This window comes from Pan paniscus, chromosome 20 (genome assembly GCF_029289425.2).
Source record: "Pan paniscus chromosome 20, NHGRI_mPanPan1-v2.0_pri, whole genome shotgun sequence".
Lineage (NCBI taxonomy): Eukaryota > Metazoa > Chordata > Mammalia > Primates > Hominidae > Pan > Pan paniscus.
Window position 1 is genome coordinate 53355701 of NC_073269.2, and position 19008 is coordinate 53374708.

The 19008-nt window shown below is 55.8% G+C and overlaps 1 protein-coding gene across 5 annotated transcripts; it reads right to left on the reverse strand.

The window, feature by feature from the left end:
- Window positions 1-5466: 5466 nt before the first annotated feature.
- Window positions 5467-18327, reverse strand: BBC3 (BCL2 binding component 3). 5 transcript variants are annotated; one of them, XM_034945215.3, is made up of 4 exons: window positions 17175-17325; window positions 12810-13098; window positions 11214-11404; window positions 5467-6565 (listed from the first exon to the last, which is right to left on the reverse strand). In XM_034945215.3, the coding sequence occupies exons 2-4, from the start codon at window positions 13081-13083 to the stop codon at window positions 6449-6451; spliced, it is 582 nt and encodes a 193-aa protein (XP_034801106.3). In that variant the 5' UTR covers window positions 13084-13098; window positions 17175-17325; the 3' UTR covers window positions 5467-6448. The 5 variants fall into 5 exon arrangements, with proteins under 5 accessions (XP_034801106.3, XP_034801104.1, XP_034801105.1 ...); XM_034945213.3 differs by lacking the exon at window positions 17175-17325 and adding an exon at window positions 15585-15721; XM_034945214.3 differs by lacking the exon at window positions 17175-17325 and adding an exon at window positions 14976-15072.
- Between the last annotated feature and the right edge of the window lie 681 nt (window positions 18328-19008).

Consider the following 19008-nt stretch of genomic DNA (forward strand, 5'->3'; position numbering starts at 1 on the left):
CAGGTGTGAGCCAACACTACCGGCCAGAAATTTACAGATGTTAAAGGCTCAGTGAATCCCAAACGGGATAAACATGAAGAATATCATGTTTAGAAAAAACATCTAGGTGGCCGGGTGCAGTGGCTCATGTCTGTAATCCCAACTGCTCAAGAGGCTGAGGCAGGAGAACTGCTTGAACCCAGGAGGCAGAAGTTGCAGTAAGAATCATGTCACTGCACTCCAGCCTGGGTGACACAGCGAGACTCAGTCTCAAAAAAAAAAAAAAAAAAAAAAAGGAGGCCGGGTGTGGTGGCTCACGCCTGTAATCCCAGCATTTTGGGAGGCCAAGGCCTGAAGTTGGGAGTTTGAGACTAGCCTGACTAACATGGAGAAGCCCCATCTTGACTAACATGGAGAAGCCCTGTCTCTACTAAAAATACAAAATTAGCTGGGCAAGGTGGCACATGCCTGTAATCCCAGCTACTTGGGAGGTTGAGGCAGGAGAATCACTTGAACCCAGGAGGCGGAGGTTGTGGTGAGCCAAGATCGTGCCACTGCACTCCATCCTGGGCAAAAAGAGCGAAATTCTGTCTCAAAAAAAAAAAAGAACCTCCGTCTCCATGCTTAAATACTTGTGAGCAGGGCAAAGGCCATGCAGAGAGTGTTCACACCCAGACCAACGCCCTGCTTCGCCTTCACTGCAGTGCATGCCATCCCTTTGGTAGAGGATGAGACACCTTCCCATAACTGGCTCCCCTTTCTCATAATATGTCTTAGAATTATTAACATGGTTGAATTTAGGTCTACCATTTGCTTTCCATTTGTCCCACTTTTGTTCCCCTGTTTCTCCTTTCCTGCCTTCTCTTGAAGTATTTGATTACTTTTTTTTTTTTTTTTTTTTTTTTTTGAGACAGAGTCTCACTCTGTCACCCAGGCTAGAGTGCAGTAGCGCAATCTCGGCTCACTGCAACCTCCACCTCCCAGCAAGTAGCTGAGGTTATAGGCTCCCACCACCATGCCAGCGAATTTTTATATTTTTGGTAGAGACAAAGTTTCACCATGTTGATCAGGCTGGTCTTGAACTCCTGACCTTAAGTGATCCACCCACCTCAGCCTCCCAAAGTGCTGGGATTACAGGCGGGAGCCACCTCACTCAGCTAAATGTTCTAATAAATACCCATGTACCCACTATTTTGCCACTTGCAGTTTTTATTCATCATTATCTGTCATTTTTCTTCATGTTGGTAAAGCTCTAGTTCATTCCTGCTAATGGATGTATACTATTCTGTTGTGTGATTACATCGGACAAAAAAAGTTTTTTGTTTTTTTTTTGAGACAGAGTCTTGCTCTGTTGCCCAAGCTGGAGTGCAGTGGCGTGGTCTTGGCTCACTGCAACCTCCACCTCCCGGGTTCAAGCAATTCTCCTGCTTTACCCTCCCAAGTAGCTGGGGTTACAGGTGCCCACCACCACACTGGCCAATTGTTGTATTTATTTATTATTTATTTATTTTTTATTCTTTTTGCGTCTCACTCTGTCGCCCAGGCTGGAGTGCAGTGGCACAATCTCAGCTCACTGTAAGCTCCACCTCCCGGGTTCACACCATTCTCTTGCCTCAGCCTCCCAAGTAGCTGGGACTACAGGTGCCCACCACCACCCCCAGGTAATTTTTTGTATTTTTAATGGAGATGGGGTTTCACCGTGTTAGCCAGGACGGTCTCAATCTCCTGACCTTGTGATCCGCCCGCCTCAGCCTCCCAAAGTGCTGGAATTACAGGCGGGAGCCACCACACCTGGCCCTATTTATTTTTAAGACGGAATTTTGCTCTTGTTGCCCAGGCTGGAGTGCAATGGCATGATCTCGGCTCACTGCAACCTCCTCCTCCTGGGTTCAAGCGATTCTCCTGCCTCAGCCTCCCGAGTAGCTAGGATTACAGGTGCTTGCCACCACTCCTGGGTAATTTTTGTATTTTTAATAGAGATGGGGTTTCACCATGTTGGCCAGGCTGGTCTTGAACTCCTGACCTCAAGTGTTCCACGTGCCTCGGTCTCCCAAAGTGCTGGTATTATAGGCGTGAGCCACTGCGCCCGGCCGATCTTTCTTCTTCTTTTTTTTTTTTTTTTGAGATGGAGTCTTACTCTGTCACCCAGGCTGGAGTGCTATGGCACGGTCTCGGCTCACTGCAACCTCCACCTCCTGGGTTCCAGCGATTCTCCTCCCTAAGCCTCCCAAGTAGCTGGGATTACAGGCGCCCGCCACTATGCCTGGTTAATTTTTGTATTTTTAGTAGAGCTGGGGTTTCACCATGTTGGTCAGGCTGGTCTCGAACTGCTGACCTCATGATCCGCCTGCCTTGGCCTCCCAAAGTACTGGGATTACAGGCATGAGCCACTGCGCCTGGCTGCCCGGCCGTATTTTTATTGTTTTCTGTTTTTTGTTTTTTGAGACGGAGTCTCACTCTGTAGCCCAGGCTGGAGTGCAGTAGCACAATCTCTGCTCACTACAACCTCCACCTGCCGGGTTCAAGCGATTCTCCTGCCTCAGCCTCCTGAGTAGCTGGGACTACAGGCGCATGCCACCACACCTGGCTAATTTTTGTATTTTTAGTAGAGATGGGGTTTCACTATGTTGGCCAGGCTGGTCTCAAACTCCTGACCTCGGCCTCCCAAAATTTTGGGATTACAGGTGTGAGCCACCTGGCCTGGCCACTACATGGGACTATTTACCCTACCAACTGCTGTTGGATACTTAGATGGTTTTGTGCATTGCCAGTACTTGGATACTTGTATGCACCCGTGTTCCTCTAAGGGGGACGCCCACAAAAGCTATTGCTGCCACAAGGTATGTGCTTTCTCATCTTGACACCATGTCTTAGTCTGTTTTGTCTTGCTGTAACGGAATTGCACAGACTAGGAAACGTGTAATGAACAGAAATCTGTCTGGGCGCGCTGGCTCACACCTGTAATCCCAGCCTTTTGAGAGGCCAAGGCAGGTGGATCACTTGAGATCAGTAGTTCAAGACCAGCCTGGCCAACATGGTGAAACCCCATTTCTACAAAAAATTAGCCCGGCATGTTGGGGCATGCTTGTAATCCCAGCTACTAGAGAAGCTGAGGCAGGAGAATCGCTTGAACCCAGGATGCGGAGGATGCAGTGAACTGAGATTGTGCCACTGCACTCCAGCTTGAGAGACAGAGTGAGATTCTGTAGGAGACAGAGCGAGACTCCCTCTCAAAAAAAAAAAAAAAAAAAAAGAGAGAGAGAAATCTATGGGCTCACAAATCTGAAGGTTGAAAAGTCCCAGATGGTGGGGCTGGTATTTGGTGAGGGCCTTCCGTCTTCCTTGTAACATAGCGGAAGGCATCTCATCTGAGACAGAGGGGTGAACTCATTCTTTATAAAGAATCCATTCCCGTGAAAACTCACTCACTTCCATGGTCATGGCATTAGTGCATTTCTGAGAGCAGAGCCCTGGTGACGTAATTACCTCTTAAATGTCTCACTTCTAAAATCTGTAGCACTGCAGGTTAAATTTCCAACCCAAGAACTTTGGGGGACGCATTCGTATCCCAACACACGGTTTTATCAAATGCTTCTCCAAAGTGATTGTTCCCAGTTACCACACCCTGGCCATCCAGATGGGCCATTTCCCCTAGTGTCCCTTTAGCAGCAAGGATAGTTGGGAAAGGGTGGAGCTGGGACTGACCCTGTGTCTGTAAATGTTATATACCCTGCTTCAGAGTCCCCCTCTGTTGCCCTGGAGTGCAGTGGCATGATCATAGTTCACTGTAGCTTCCAACTCCTGGGCTCAAGCTATGATCCCCCTGCCTCATCCTCCTGAGTAGTGGGTACTATAGGCATGTGCCACCATGCCCAGCGAATTAAAAAAATTATTTTTTTGTGTGTGGAGATGGAGTCTTGCTATGTTTCTAGGCTGTTCTTGAACTCTGCAAGTGATCCTCCCACCTCAGCCTCCCAAAGTGCTGGGATTACAGGTGTGAGCCACCACACCTGGCCTATACCTTGCTTCTTTCTCTTTCTTTCCTTTTTTTTTTTTCTGGAGACAGTCTCCCTCTGTCGCCCAGGCTGGCATACGGTGGTGCAATCTCGGCTCACTTGCAACCTCTGCCTCCCGGGTTCAAGGGATTCTCCTGTCTCCGCCTCTCGAGTAGCTGGGACTACAGGCTTGCATCGCCACGCCTGGCTAATTTTTGTATTTTTAGTAGAGACAAGGTTTCACCATGTTGGCCAGGCTGGTCTCGAACTCCTGATCTCAGGTGATTCGCCCACCTTGGCCTCCCAAAGTGTTGGGATTATGCCCTTCCTTCCTTCCTTCCAGACAGGGTCTTGCTCTGTCACCTAGGCTAGAATGCAATGGCAGGATCTTGGCTCGCTGTAACCTCTATCTCCTAGGTTCAAGCAATTCTCCTGCTTCAGCCTCTTCAGTAGCTGGGATTACAGACACTCGCTACCACGCTCAGCTAATTTTTGTATTTTTAATAGAGACGGGGTTTCGCCATGTTGGTCAGGCTCGTCTCGATCTCCTGACCTCAGGTGATCTGCCTACCTCCCTGCTTCTCATTGAGGTCTCTGCCAGTCAGGTATCAGCACAGGGAAAGGGCTCAAGGGCAGTGTGTGGCCATGGCCCTGTTTGCAGAAGATGGCTGTAGGAGCAACCCTTTCTACATTTACTCAACACAGCCGCTTATGACCAGCCTGGTCAGGCCTCAGGGCAGTGTGCGGAGACTCACTGTGATCTTCGCTCCAGGTGCTCCTCCAGCTGGAGAGGCAGCCTACGGCTGATCACAGTGCAAGGCCAGATGTCCCTTTCTGTCTCTGTGAGGGCAGAAACGAGGTCTGTCTCATGACTCTATCCCAAGCACTTGTCACAGTGGTGCCTCTGAATATGTTACAGGTTATTCACTCATCCATTAAATATCAAGCGCCCCTACAACACCTCATGGGGACTTCACTTCTTTTTATTTCGTTTTTGAGACAGGGTCTCACCCTGTCACCCAAGCTTGAGTGCAGTGGCTTGATCATCGCTCACTGCAGCCTCCAATTCCTGGGCTCAAGTGATCCTCCTGCCTCAGGCTCCTGAGTAGCTGGGACTACAGACACACACCACCATGCCTGGCTAATTTTTTTTTTTTTATTTTTGTAGAGACGGAGTTTCATCGTGTTGCCCAGGATGGTCTTGAACTCCTGGGTTCAAAGATCTACCCACCTCGGCCTCTCAAAGTGCTGGGATTACAGGCATGAGCCATGGCACCAGGCCAAGCTTCACTTTTACCGGGAATGGGGATGATGAAGGCTAGGAGCGTCCCGGTCTGGAGGAGCCCAGGCCCCTTAGCCTTTCTTCTGATGGAGCCACAACTGCCAGGGCCCACCTCTCCCACCCACTCACAAGCAGGGCTCACAGAGCAGAGCCCCCGATCAGAAGCCTCTCCAAGGCCACGCTGCAGGGAAGGCAAGCAGAGAGAGTATCCACTGTTCCAATCTGATTTTATTGAAAAGGAAACATACAAAAATCATGTACAAAAAAAATTAACCAAACATGTACAGAAAATTCATTCCGGTATCTACAGCAGCACATATACAGTATCTTACAGGCTGGGCCATCCCTCCCCACTCCCAGACTCCTCCCTCTTCCGAGATTTCCCCCCCTCCCTGACTCCCCGTCTTCCCCCCAGCGCTTGGCCCTGGGGACTAAGGCTGGGGCGGCTTCAGCCAAAATCTCCCACCCCCCAAATGAATGCCAGTGGTCACACGTGCTCTCTCTAAACCTATGCAATGGGATTGATGGGGCGGGGGGCGGTCACGGGCAGAGCACAGGATTCACAGTCTGGGCCCCTCCTGGCCACCCCCTGATGAAGGTGAGGCAGGCATGCCCACCACCCGCCGGCTGGCTCAGGGAAGATGGCTGGGCGCCGGGCTGGAGCAACCGGCAAACGAGCCCCACTCTCTGGCTCCAGGAGGCTAGTGGTCACGTTTGGCTCATTTGCTCTTCACGGGCCCCCTCCCAGGAGGAGGGGGGGAAGCACCAGGGGCCTGAGGCCAGGCCCAGAGTGAAGGAGCACCGAGAGGAGAGCCCCCCCCCCCGTGTCACCCCTGCAGCTGGAACGGGCACCAGCACAACAGCCTTTCCTGAGATGGTGGTGGGCGGCAGAGGCGGGCGGCTCAGTCCCCACCCCCTCGGTCACCGCCACCTTCCGATGCTGAGTCCATCAGCCCTCCCTCTCCTGGCTTCTTGGCCAGGGACCCAGGAGTCCGCATCTCTGTCAGTGCACCCCAGGCTGGGCTGGGGCTGGGGCTGGAGTGGCTGCCCCGGCCCGCCCCCGGGACAGGCAGGGCTGGGAGTCCAGTATGCTACATGGTGCAGAGAAAGTCCCCCGCGCTGGCCAGGGTGTCAGGAGGTGGGAGGGGCCTGCCCCCCGAGTCCCTGACGTCCACCGGGCGGGTGCAGGCACCTAATTGGGCTCCATCTCGGGGGCTCTGTGGCCCCTGGGTAAGGGCAGGAGTCCCATGATGAGATTGTACAGGACCCTCCAGGGCGAGGGGCGGTGCCGCTGCTGCTCCTCTTGTCTCTGGGGAAAAGAGAGAGAAGGGGCAGTTAGCAGGGGACTGAGTATGGTGATGGGAGTGGGGATGGTCAGCTGCAGGGGCAGCGAGGCGACAGTCTCGCCCACCCTATTCCAGCTCCTCCCCCGGCCTGGGCTAATGTCCACGTCTCGGAGGTCACATCCTCATCCAGGACATGAGACCTGGAGGCAGAGGACAAACACGGAATGCCTTCAGCAGAGAGCTGGGCACCAAGCGAGTGCGTGGCACGTTAGCTGTGACTGCGTCTCTGTTGTACATTTGAGAAAGACATCCCCCAAGGGGCTGAAGGATGGACTGCAACCTATCCTGCCCCTCCCTGCAGGGCTGGCAAGATGAGGAGAAAGGAGCAGGGTGCCCACAGTCTTGGCAGTTCTAGAACAATCTGTGGAAGGAGGAGAACTGGGAAGAGTTCACCCCCCCCATTGCAGAGGCTTCAACAGAAGTACCTCTAGGCAACGCCGAGTGAAACCCCTGCCCTCTCTCCAGTGGCAGGATGAAAACAAGGTGGTCTCTAGGACCCTCTCAGCTCCAACATCCTAGGAAGTGGGCAGGCAGGAGGCTAGGTCCTAGGAAAGGCTCCCGACTGGTAAAAATTAAAGGCAATACTAAAAAAGAGTACAGAGGCCCGGCGCAGTGACTTATAGCTGTAATCCCAGCACTTTGAGAGGCCAAGGCGGGAGGATCACCTAAGGTCAGGAGTTTGAGACCAGTGTGGCCAACATGGTGGAACCCCGTCTCTATTAAAAATACAGGCCGGGCGCGGTAGCTCATGCCTGTAATCTCAGCACTTTGGGAGGCTGAGGTAGGCGGATCACCTGAGGTCGGAGTTTGAGACCAGCCTGACCTACATGGAGAAACCCCTTCTCTACTAAAAATACAAAATTAGCCGGACTTGGTGGCGCATGTCTGTAATCCCAGCTACTTGGGAAGGCTGAGGCAGGAGAATCGCTTGAACCTGGGAAGTGGAGGTTGCGGTGAGCCGAGATCGTGCCATTGCACTCCAGCCTGGGCAAGAGCAAAACTCTGTCTCAAAAAAAAAAAAAAAAAAAAAAAAACAGGCCAGGTGCGGTGGCTCACGCCTGTAATCCCAGCACTTTGGGAGGCCGAGGCGGGTGGATTATGAGGTCAGGAGATCGAGATCATCCTGGCAACACAGTGAAACCCCATCTCTACTAAAAATACAAAAAAATTAGCCGGGTGTGGTGGTGGGCGCCTGTAGTCCCAGCTACTCGGGAGGCTGAGGCAGGAGAATGGCGTGAACCCGGTAGGTGGAGCTTGCAGTGAGCCGAGATGGCGCCACTGCACTCCAGCCTGGGTGACAGAGCGAGACTCCATCTCAAAAAAAAAAAAATGACTGGGCAAGGTGGCTCACGCCTGTAATCCCAGCACTTTGGGAGGCCAAGGCAGGTGGATCACCTGAGGTCAGGAGTTCAAGACCAGCCTGGCCACCATGGGGAAACCCCGTCTCTACTAAAACAACAAAAATTAGCTGGGCCTGGTGGCACGCACCTGTATTCCCAGCTACTCGGGAGGCCAAGGCAGGAGAATCGCTTGAACCCGGGAGGCGGAGGTTGCAGTGAGCCGAGACTGCACCACTGCACTCCAGCCTGGGCAACAGAGCAAGACTCCGTGTCAAAAAAAAAAATTTTTTTAAAGTGTACAGAGAGCTGCATCCTCTGCCACTCCCTGTAGCTCCACAGGCAGGCTCTCTGCTAAGTGGGGACCACCTAACCTCCTTCCCTTCAGGTGCAGGGGAAGGAGAAACTCACTTTACAGAAGATTAAATGATCCTCATCGTCCTCATGCTACCTGGTAGTGAGTCACCTGGTACCAGCCCAGCCTCCTCAACACTCCCTAGCAACTCTTGGGGCCAGGAGATGGCGGCAAAGGGGGCACATCGGATTGGCGTAAGTTACAAAACCCACCACTGTCACACTGCTGTGGGTGCCACCTGGTGAGAAAGCTAGCAATCACCTAGTAAGGTGGATGGTGGGCAGACCACCCAGGTACCTACTCTAGAAACACAAGAGCGCACCCGGAAATATGCATGATTGGGAGAGGAAAAAAGGCAATAAATAATGGCCGGGCGCAGTGGCTCACACCTGTAATCCCAGCACTTTGGAAGGCCGAGGTGGGTGGATCACCTGAGGTCGGGAATTCAAGATCAGCCTGGTCAACATAGTGAAACCCCGTCTCTACTAAAAATACAAAAATTAGCTGGGCATGGTGGCAGGCATCTGTAATCTCAGCTACTTGGGAGGCTGAGGCAGGAGAATCACTTGAACCCGGGAGGTGAAGGTTGCAATGGGCCGAGATTGCACCATTGCACTCCAACCTGGGCAGCAAGAGCGAAACTCTGTCTCAAAAAATAAATAAATAAAATAAAATCTGAAATATATTTAAAAATAGTCTGGGTGAGGTAGCTCAGACCCATAATTCCAGCACTTTGGGAGGCCAAGGCAGGAGGATCACTTGAGGCCAGGAGTTTGAGACCAGCCTGGGTAACACAGAAAGACCTGATCTCTACAAAAAAATAAAAATTAGCCAGGCATGGTGGACCTGCCTGTGGTCCCAGCTACTTGGGAGGCTGAGGCGGGAGGATCCCTTAAACCCAGGAGTTGGAGGCTGCAGGGAGCTGTGATTGAACCACGGCACTCCAGCCTGGGAGACAGTGAGACCCTGTCTCTAAACATAAAATAAAAATACGTATCTATCCTAAATATCCATCAATGAGAAAATGAATAAGGATACTATGTTTATCCAACAGAATACTATGTAGCAGTGAAAATGACTTTTTTTTTTTTTTTGAGACAGAGTTTCATTCTATCCTCCAGGCTGGAGTGCAGTGGCATGATCTCCTGATCTCGGCTCACTGCAACCTCCACCTCCTGGGTTCAAGAGATTCTCCTGCCTCAGTCTCCCAAGTAGCTGGGATTACTGGCGTGTGCCACCATGCTCAGCTACTTTTTGTTTGTTTTTTTTTTTTTTTGAGACAGATTTTCGCTGTTGTTGCCCAGGCTGGAGTGCAATGGCACGATCTCGGCTCACCGCAACCTCTGCCTCCCGGTTTCAAGCAATTATCCTGCCTCAGCCTCCCGAGTAGCTGAGATTACAGGCATGCGCCACCATGCCCAGCTAATTTTGTATTTTTAGTAGAGATGGGGTTTTTTCATGTTGGTCAGGCTCATCTCGAACTCCCGACCTCAGGTGATCCGCCCTCCTCAGCCTCCCAAAGTGCTGGGATTACAGGCATGAGCCACCACGCCCGGCCTTAATTTTTGTATTTTTAGTAGAGACGAGGTTTCACCATGTTGGCCAGACTGGTCTCAAACTCCCAACCTCAAGTGATCCACTTGCCTCCGCCTCCCAAAGGGCTGGGATTACAGGCGTGGGCCACTGCACCAGGCCGAAAATGGCTGTATTTGTTGTTTCTTTTTTGAGATGGTCTTGCTCTGTCCCCCAGGCTGGAGTTCAGTGACCCTTCATGGCTCAGTGCAGCCTCGACTTCCTTGGCTCAAGGGACCCTTTCACCTCAGCCTCCCAAGTAGCTGAGACTACAGGCCCGCGCCACCACACCCGGCTAATTTTTGTATTTTTTGTAGCAACGGGGATCTCATTATGTGGCCCAGGCTGGTCTGGAACTCCTGGGCTCAAGCGTCCTTCCATCTCCGCCTCCCAAAGTGCTGGGATTACAGGAGTGAGCCACCGTGCCTGGCTGAACATAGATGAATGGAAGCTCTTTTGCCCATATGGTGAATCTGAAGCCTAATATTGAGGGAAAAAGGAATTCTGGGGAGAAACAAGAACTATGTGATATACGCTAAGCTAAGAATGCCCCATGATTCTAAGCCCTGGTTCTGGCCTGGTAAATACGGAGTAAAAGCAACACCTGCAGGGGTTGAGAGAGGCCAACTCGAGAGATTTCCTTTGGATGCAAGGAGGGGGAAGGGATGGGGAGAGTAAGGAGCTTCACCACATGCGTTTCTGCGGTTTTGTTTGGTTTCTTAATAAGCAAGCAATGCGGGTGTAATGTTCAAACTGAACAGAGCTGGCTGGTGGGCGCATGATGTTTGTGATTTCCCATTCTCTGCTGTGGGCTTCGAATACTTGCTTTAAAAAATCGAGGCCGCGCCAGGGGATGGGGGGCGGGGCCTCCCGCGGGGCGGGGCTGCGAGCCCACCCCTGCGGTCCCCGGCCCGCCCCGGCGCCCGGGAAACTGTGTGGCGCTGCGGGCCGCGCGAGAGGGACGGCAGGGGGCGGGCGCGGCGCGGCTGCTGACTCACCGGCTATAAATAGCCCGGGATATATGAGCCGCGCCGCCCAGCGCCGCCCTCAGTCCCCGCGGCCGCGGGCCACGGGCGCGCAGCTCCACTCCTCGGCGGCCTAGTCCCCGGTCCTGGCCCTGGCCCTGGCCCTGGTTCGGGCTCCGGCTATGCCAGCCGCGGCGCGGAGTCCTTGGGCGGTTCTGCGGGCGCGCGATTCCCCCCCACCCACTTACCCCCCCACCTGCCTGTCCGCGGAGCGACCCAGCCGCGCAGGGCAGCAGCTGCCGCACATCTGGCGGGGGCCGCCTGCCGCCCCCTCCTCCGGCGGGAAGTCCCACCTGCCGTCTACCCCACCCCCAGCACTCACCCGCCGCTCGTACTGCGCGTTGAGGTCGTCCGCCATCCGCCGCAGCTGGGCCCCGATCTCCCGGGCCCACTGTTCCTCCTCCCCGCGGACTCCCGGGGCCGCCTGGGTGGGACCGCCCGCCAGAGCCCCCGGGGCGCTGGGCACGGGCGACTCCAGGTGCTGCTCCGCCAGCGAGAGCGAGGGCTGAGGACCTTGGAGAGGCAGAGGGGCGCGGTCAGCACCCACCACCCCTCCAGGCCTCGAGGTGTCTCGGCCTGCTTCCCTCTTTCCCAGCCACTGCTCCCCGCCTCATTTCTAGTGATCCCATCGCTAGTGAGTCAATTTCTCAGCTTCTCCTCCACAGGCACCAGAAAGCAAGAAGTACCTGGGGACGCCGCTCTGGGGTCACCTGTCTGGCCAGCTACGTCCCCACGGCCCTTGTCAGTGTGGAAGGTAGACGGCCAGAGAGGTGACCCCGGGGGTGGTCAGGCTTAACGACCTCTATTTCCCAAAGGGGCCACATTTTGCCTTTTCCATGTGACAGGCAGGGAAACTGAGGCCCGCCCTTAGGGAGTATCCCAAGGTCACACAGGGATACAGTGACTGACCCCACCCAGATCACAAGCCTCAGGTCTCCTGCCCTCTCGTGTCCAACCACAGGGAAGCCACACCTCCGGATGTGGCAGAGGCCTAGAGACCAGAAGGCCAGAGACTGTGGCAGCTTCAGAGCGCGGGCCTGGGGGACTGGAACGCGGGAGATGCCTTCCTGCCACCCCCCACCCCCCCCACTTCTGAGCGCCCTAGGAGGCTCCTGCCCTCCCGTCCCACCAGGTCCTGGCCTGAGGGTTCCCTAAGGCCTACAGCCAGGGCCTCAGTTTCCACATCTGTGACCTTGGCCTTGAAATCGGTGTCCCCTTCCAGGGCTTCCAGGAACTGAGTTAGGGAAGTTTTCTCTTTCCTCGCTCCCCTTGGGCTGCCGGGACAAGATGGGGGATGGGAAACCAGGACACACTTTCCCTACAGCGCCTGCCGGCAGGGATGGGACTCCACGGGCACCACAGGGTTAACAGCCCATCAGGCAGGGGACCTTTAACCCTTCCCTCCCCAAGACTCCCCCACCTCCCCGAGGGGACTTTCCCAACACAATGGCCCCTCCCCCTCTCCTTCCTCCGCCGGGACTGCTGAGGACAGCCCTGGCCAAAGAGATGCAAATAAAAGCAAAAGGCCTCTGGACCCCTCCCCAGAGGCCAGAGTTGACAGTCCTCCCGCTCGGCCCACTCTCCCTGCAACAGGAATCCTCCAGGGGGTCTAGAGGACCCAGACTGGGGGAGGGGAGCTGGGATGCAGCTGTTGCCCCAGGCCCGGAAGAGACAGTGGGCTGCAATTCGGGGACTGCAGTCAGATTCCAGGAGGGACTTCCCACTTGACCTCCCCCTCCACCCCCAGCCTCCGTCTTCCTGCTTCTTGCAACACAAAGACCACATTGGCCACACCCTCCCAGTGGCCCGGCTGGGCCCGCCACCTCCCCCCGTCCTCTCCCACTTCTCCAGTTCCTCCGAGTCTCCAGCCCTCTCTCTTCCCGGCTCCTATCACCCCGGGGGCGGGGCGGGCACTCACCGTCCGGGCGCGGGCCTCGGGGCCGGCTGCGGGGACCCCCAGGCCAGCGGGGACCCCCCAGGGCGGCGGTGACGGCGGGTGGGGCGGTGGGGGCGCAGAGGTAGGCAGCGGGCAGCAGGGTGGGGGCGGCGGGGGCGGCAGCCAGGCCGGGCTCGCAGAGGCCGCAGGACACTGCCGAGGGCACCAGGCGGCCGAGCGGGAAGGGGCGCGGGCCGTCGCGGGCCAGGCCCTCTACGGGCTCCGGGGAGCTGCCCTCCTGGCGTGCGCGGGCCATGGCGCTCCCTGGGGCCTGCGGGACACGGGAGGAGGAGCAGGTCAGCAGGGAAGTACCAGGGCCCACTGTACCTCCAGCCTACCCGGGGTTAGGACCCAGATGGAGAAGAGTGGAGGTGTGTGTGCATGCGGAGGGGGTGATGGCCCCACAGAGACACGCCCAGCCGGGGGATGACACCACCGGGTCCTGGCTGGCCTGGAGAGCCTCCCGTGCATACGGTGATGGGCACACAGGAGGGACAGGGGGCACAGGACGGCTCTCACAGCAAGGACAGGGCTCACACAGGACGGATGGAGGGGTCTAGCAGGTGTGTGTATGAGGGCTGTGACAGTCCCACAACACAAACTCACTCCACTTGGGACTCACAGCATGGGCTGGTGGGGACAACTTTCCCAACACAGCGACGGGCACACAGGGAGGGCAGTGAGGCACAGCGAGGCCCCCACAGCACACACACAAGGACTCACACGGGACTGGCCAGCCTGACCGCCCACCCCACCTCCCACTTGCACACAAACACTGAGATGGCCCCAGTCTCGGACATCACTACTCAGTACACACAATACACACACACACACACACACACCCCGACCAAAGCAGGAGCATCCAGACAGACCATCATAAGCACTCTACATACTGCGCACACTGGCTGGCACAATCCATCCCCACACATCCAAACTGTCAAAGTCTCACACACTGACCCACTGTTGATATGCCCAGGGGCACATGCAAACACAATGCAGCCTTTGCAAACACAAACACACACACACAAGCTAGGCACTGCCTCAGTTCCCAAACATGCCCCTCTCCACACACACACACTCACTCCAGACATAAGACCTGCACACCTCTGGACTCACATATCAACACAAAACAGACACCCGCGGACACACATACATCAACACCCCCAAAACACACCCACATGTCACCAACTCTCAGGACACACATAAATCAGGCACACACAGACACATGCCATCAGACCTCAACACACCACCAGACACCAACCCACCCTCCTCACGCAACCCTCAAACATCATCACCAACTGTCAGCAACACACACACACACACACCCTACAGCTAACTCTAATCCCACACAGCCCAGCAGCACACACACCTAGCGCACCCACAGAAAACACTGGTCTCACGTGACTGACATAAACACTACACACACGCAGCCCACATGACACACATGAGCCAGCCGATCACAGTGACAAGCCCCTCAGACCCAACACACACACACACACACAGAGGCTCAGACAACCCCATCCAGAGGCTGCCAGCAACATCCACCGTCTACACTGCATAGACCCCACAGATCCTGGGTCCTCAAATCCCAGACGCTGATGCCAGACACACAAGCCAAACCCAGACTGAAACAACCCCCCACCACACACATACACACACACTCACACCTGACAACTCACACAGACACCTGGACAGAAAACAGACATTTGCATTTAGCAGGCGCAGCATCACAAACGCTGGGCAAAAGACACATGCCCCGGAGATACAGAGACGGCCTCAGCCAAGACAGAAACACACAGGCAAGACACAATCACACACATCGCACGCTCGGGCAAGACACACACATAAACACACAAACAGCTCACTCCAGCAACACACGCACACTACAACCTCCACACCCCAGCACACGCAGGCAATACAGACCCCCAGTATCATCCCGGAACAGCACAAACAGACAACTCTCACCGACAACACACGCAGGTCCACCCACCCCACAAGCAGGGCACCCACAGACAGAACCCCACACAAACAGGCGCGGGGACTCACGCAGACACCCCGACGGGTCAGAAACCCCAACATTCCTCCGGATCGACACCACCACTCCCTGCAGAACCCAGCACAAACTCGGAGCCAGACACGCGCACACACCCAGGCGAGACACCTGCAGATCCACAACCCCGCACACGCGCGCTCCCACGGCGGTCCCAGACACCCCCCTCCGCTGTCACAGCCCCCCCACCGCCGCCACGTGCGCCCGCCCCGCCCGCCAGGCGAGCGCGGGGCCAATAACCGGCTGTTGCTGGGGCGCAGCCCCCGCCCGCAGGAGCCGCAGACTCCACGGCCCGCGAGCCGCCCCCCGTCGCCGCCCCCAGCGGGCGCGCGCCCTGGGTGTGGCCGCCCCTCCGTGCCGCCCCCCCGCCCCTCCCGGACTTTGGGGGCTGGGGCACCCCGGGGGTCGACCCTCTTCCCCGGGGCCGCACTGGCCGCCAGGGGGCGCTGCCGAGCCCGCACCCCATTGTTTGTAAACAAACCCGCCAGACCGCCGAGGCACCTGTGCGCCCAGACCGGCGCCCCAACGCCGAGCCGCCTCTCACCCGGCGACCCTGGCCCAGAGTCCCTCGCGGGGTTTGGAGAGGCGCGGTGTGGGGAGGCAGGGCGCCCACACGGCTCTCCGCCTGCACTCCTGTCACCTCCTCCAGGGAGTCCACCCGGCCTGGCCGATCGCCGCCGGAGAGGATTCGGGGCGCGCACACTCACCCCGGGGGCATGAACACGCCGGAGGGGGCGGCGGTGGGGGGCGGGCGGCTTCCTTCAGGAGGGCGCGCCCGCCGAGCGCCGCTCTCCGCGGCGGCTGCTGCTGTGGCTGTCGCTGCTGCTGCCGCTCTAACTGCAGTGGAGGCTGCTGTGGCTGTGGCTGCTGCCGCTCCCCGGGCGGCAGGCGCGTCCGCGTCGTGGCCGCTGCTGGGATCGCTGGTGCCGCCGCCGCCGCCGCCGCCAGGCGCCCGCTCGCATGTGGCTCGCGCCGCGTCTCAGGCCGCCCGGCGGATCCCGGGCCCGCTCCAAAGCCGCCCCGCCCCGCCCCGCCCCGCCCCCGCCCGGCGGGTCCCACGCCCCGCCCCCGCGTGACGCTACGGCCCCGCCCGCCCGCCGCGGACAAGTCAGGACTTGCAGGCGCGCGCCGCGCCCCCCCACCTCCGCGCCGGGGGTTTCCCTGCAGCCGGGGACGGGGCAGGGCCTAGCTCAAGGCAAGGAGGACCCAGGCGCTGTGCGGCGGGGTGTGGGGAGATCGCCCAGACACCGGGACAGTCGGACACACACACTGACTGGGACCCACAGATCCACACCCCCAGCGATGCGTACACAGACCGACCGACGGGCGTTCCAGGGTCCACAAAGTCACGTGCAGGCAGAGCCCAGAGGATGTACTCACAGACACAAGGCCACAGTCTCGCAAATCCACACCATGGACAGGGGCATGAGCACACACACTTACATACTGATGGGGCTCACACACACACCCAGACGGAATGCACAGACTCACTAACAGGGTCCCCTGGACAAGCAGACGGACACAATGACAGGGCCACACACAGTTGCAGAAACACCCACACTGATGATAACACCTGGGCCCACAAACTGTGTTCACAAACAACCCTACCGAACAGGCACCCACACCACACACACGGTGGTGCAACCACACAGACATAGGCGGAGTGCTTATCAGGAAACACAAACTTGCTGATAGGCACAGGGGACACACACATACACACAGACACCTGTTACAGGGATACCTGGATACACGGCCAAATCCAAATCACACTCTCACAGGGACATACACAAATGCACTCACACAATTTCACAGCTAACACATTAAAACTATCAGAAACTGACATTCGCCCGACACGGTGGCTCACGCCTGTAATCCCAGCACTTTGGGAGGCCAAGGTGCGTGGACTGCCTGAGGTCAGGAATTCGAGACCAGCCTGAACAACATGATGAAACCCCATCTCTACTAAAAATACAAAATTAGCCGGGCGTGGTGGCGCATGCCTGTAATCCCAGCAACTTGGGAGGCTGAGGCAGGAGAATTGCTTGAACCCGGGAGGCGGAGGTTGCAGTGAGCCGAGATAGTGCCATTGCATTCTAGCCTGGGCAACAAGAGCAAACTCCGTCTTAAAAATAAAAATAAAAATAAAAATGAAAGAAACTGACATTCAGAGACACAAACCAAATCAGACATAGAAGAAACTGACCACCGACACATGTCACAAAGTCACACCTGTGACAGCTTCTTGCTAACTGGCCCACTGCACACACGTCGGAGCATGCACACCTGGCCGCACTCACCACAAATCTGGCAGGGGACCCACGTCACGGAAGCAGCCCTGGGCACCTGGCATGGACATGCCTGGGCAGACCCCATGCCAAATTTCATCCTGTCTCATAGCTTTCCATTCCGTTTCTTTTTTCAGTTTCTCATTGTTACTTCCTGCCCTGCTGTGGTTTGGTGAGTTTTGTCCTTCCTTTTTCCAAAGCCGTGGACTCCTGTCTCCTCCTCTACACTTTCCATCCTTACTGGGTCTCACCCAATCGCAATCGCCTCACCAGAGTGACTCACCTTCCAGTGCCTAGCGTGGGGCTGGCTGAGTAAGGATGTCAGACTTCTCAAACTTGACTGCCTCCAAGTACACACTCTTAGCTCCCCCAAGAGATGCAGGTAATCTATATCTCACATGAAATCTCCCCATTTGCAACATTGGGAACTCCTCAGCTTTCCTCCCTCTTTCACTTTCCCCCCTCTTTCGCTTTCCCCGATTATTCATTCTCCCTTCCTTCTTCCTGGTGTTTTCCAAACTGTGGGTCATGAGTAAACCATGGATTATGACATATGACATCACTTACATGGATCTTACTTTTTTTTTTTTTTTGAGACAGAGTCTCGCTCTGTCGCCCAGGCTGGAGTTCAGTGGCACGATCTCGGCTCATTGCCACCTCTGCCTCCTGGGTTCAAGCAATTCTCCTGCCTCAGCCTCCCTAGTAGCTGGGACTACAGGTGTGCGCCACTATGCCCAGTTAATTTTTCTATTATTGGTAGAGATGCGGTTTCACCATATTGGCCAGGCTGGTCTCGAACTCCTGACCTTGGGATCCGCCCGTCTTGGCCTCCCAAAGTGCTAGGATTACAGGTGTGAGCCACTGCACTTAGCTTTTTTTTTTTTTTTTTTGAGACGGAATCTCACTCTGTTGCCCAGACTGGAGTGCAGTGGCACGATCTCCGCAAACCGCAAGCTCCGCCTCCCAGGTTCAGGCCTTTCTGCCTCAGCCTCCCCAGTAGCAGGGAGTACAGGCGTCTGCCACCACGCCCGGCTAATTTTTTGTATTTTTTAGTAGAGACAGTGTTTCACCATGTTAGCCAGGATGGTCTCGATCTCCTGACTTCGTGATCTGCCCTCCTCGGCCTCCCAAAGTGCTGGGATTACGGCGTGAGCCACTGCACCTGGCCCAGCCTTTTTTTTTTTTAGATAAAAGATTCACTCTGTTGCCCAGATTGGAGTGTAGTGGCACAATAGATAGCCTTGTGGTACAATAGCCTTGCAGCTTCATACTCCTGGGCTCCAGCGATCCTCCTGCCTCAGCCTCCCAAGTAACTGGGACTATAGGTGTAAACCACCACGCCCAGCTAATTTTTATTTTTTTGTAGAGATGGGCGGTCTCGCTATGTTGCCCAGTCTGGTCTTGACCTTATGGGCTCAAGCAAACCTCCTGCCTCTGCCTCCCTCAGTGCTGGGATTACAGGTGTGAACCACCATGCCCTGCTGACTTAATGCATTTTACTCAGTAAGATGCGTTCACATCCCGACCAACTTGCGCTTTATTGAGATGTATTTAGACACAAGAATATTCACTCTTTTTAGGTGTGTGGTGTGTAAGTGGTGATAAAAGTACACAATTTTGTATTACCACAACTTCTACCTGCAATTTTACTGACCTAGACAAGAGGTTTTGTTGTTGTTTTAATTGAGACAGATTCTGGCTGTGTTACCCAGGCTGGTTTCAAACTCCTGCGCTCAAGCGATCCTCCCACCTCAGCCTCCCTAGTAGCTGGGATTATAGGTGTGCATGACTGCTTTGACCAGAGTTTAAAAAAAAATACACCACAGGCCGGGCATGGTGGCTCACA

Coding starts and splice junctions, on each gene's coding strand:
- BBC3 (XM_034945212.1), bottom strand. CDS start 14,906: ATGTTGGGGTTTCTGACCCGTCGGGGTGTCTGC. Junction 11,405..12,809: donor CCGAGGCCCGCGCCCGGACG/GTGAGTGCCCGC, acceptor TGCCTCTCCAAG/GTCCTCAGCCCTCGCTCTCG. Junction 6,566..11,213: donor ACGCGCAGTACGAGCGGCGG/GTGAGTGCTGGG, acceptor TCTTTTCCCCAG/AGACAAGAGGAGCAGCAGCG.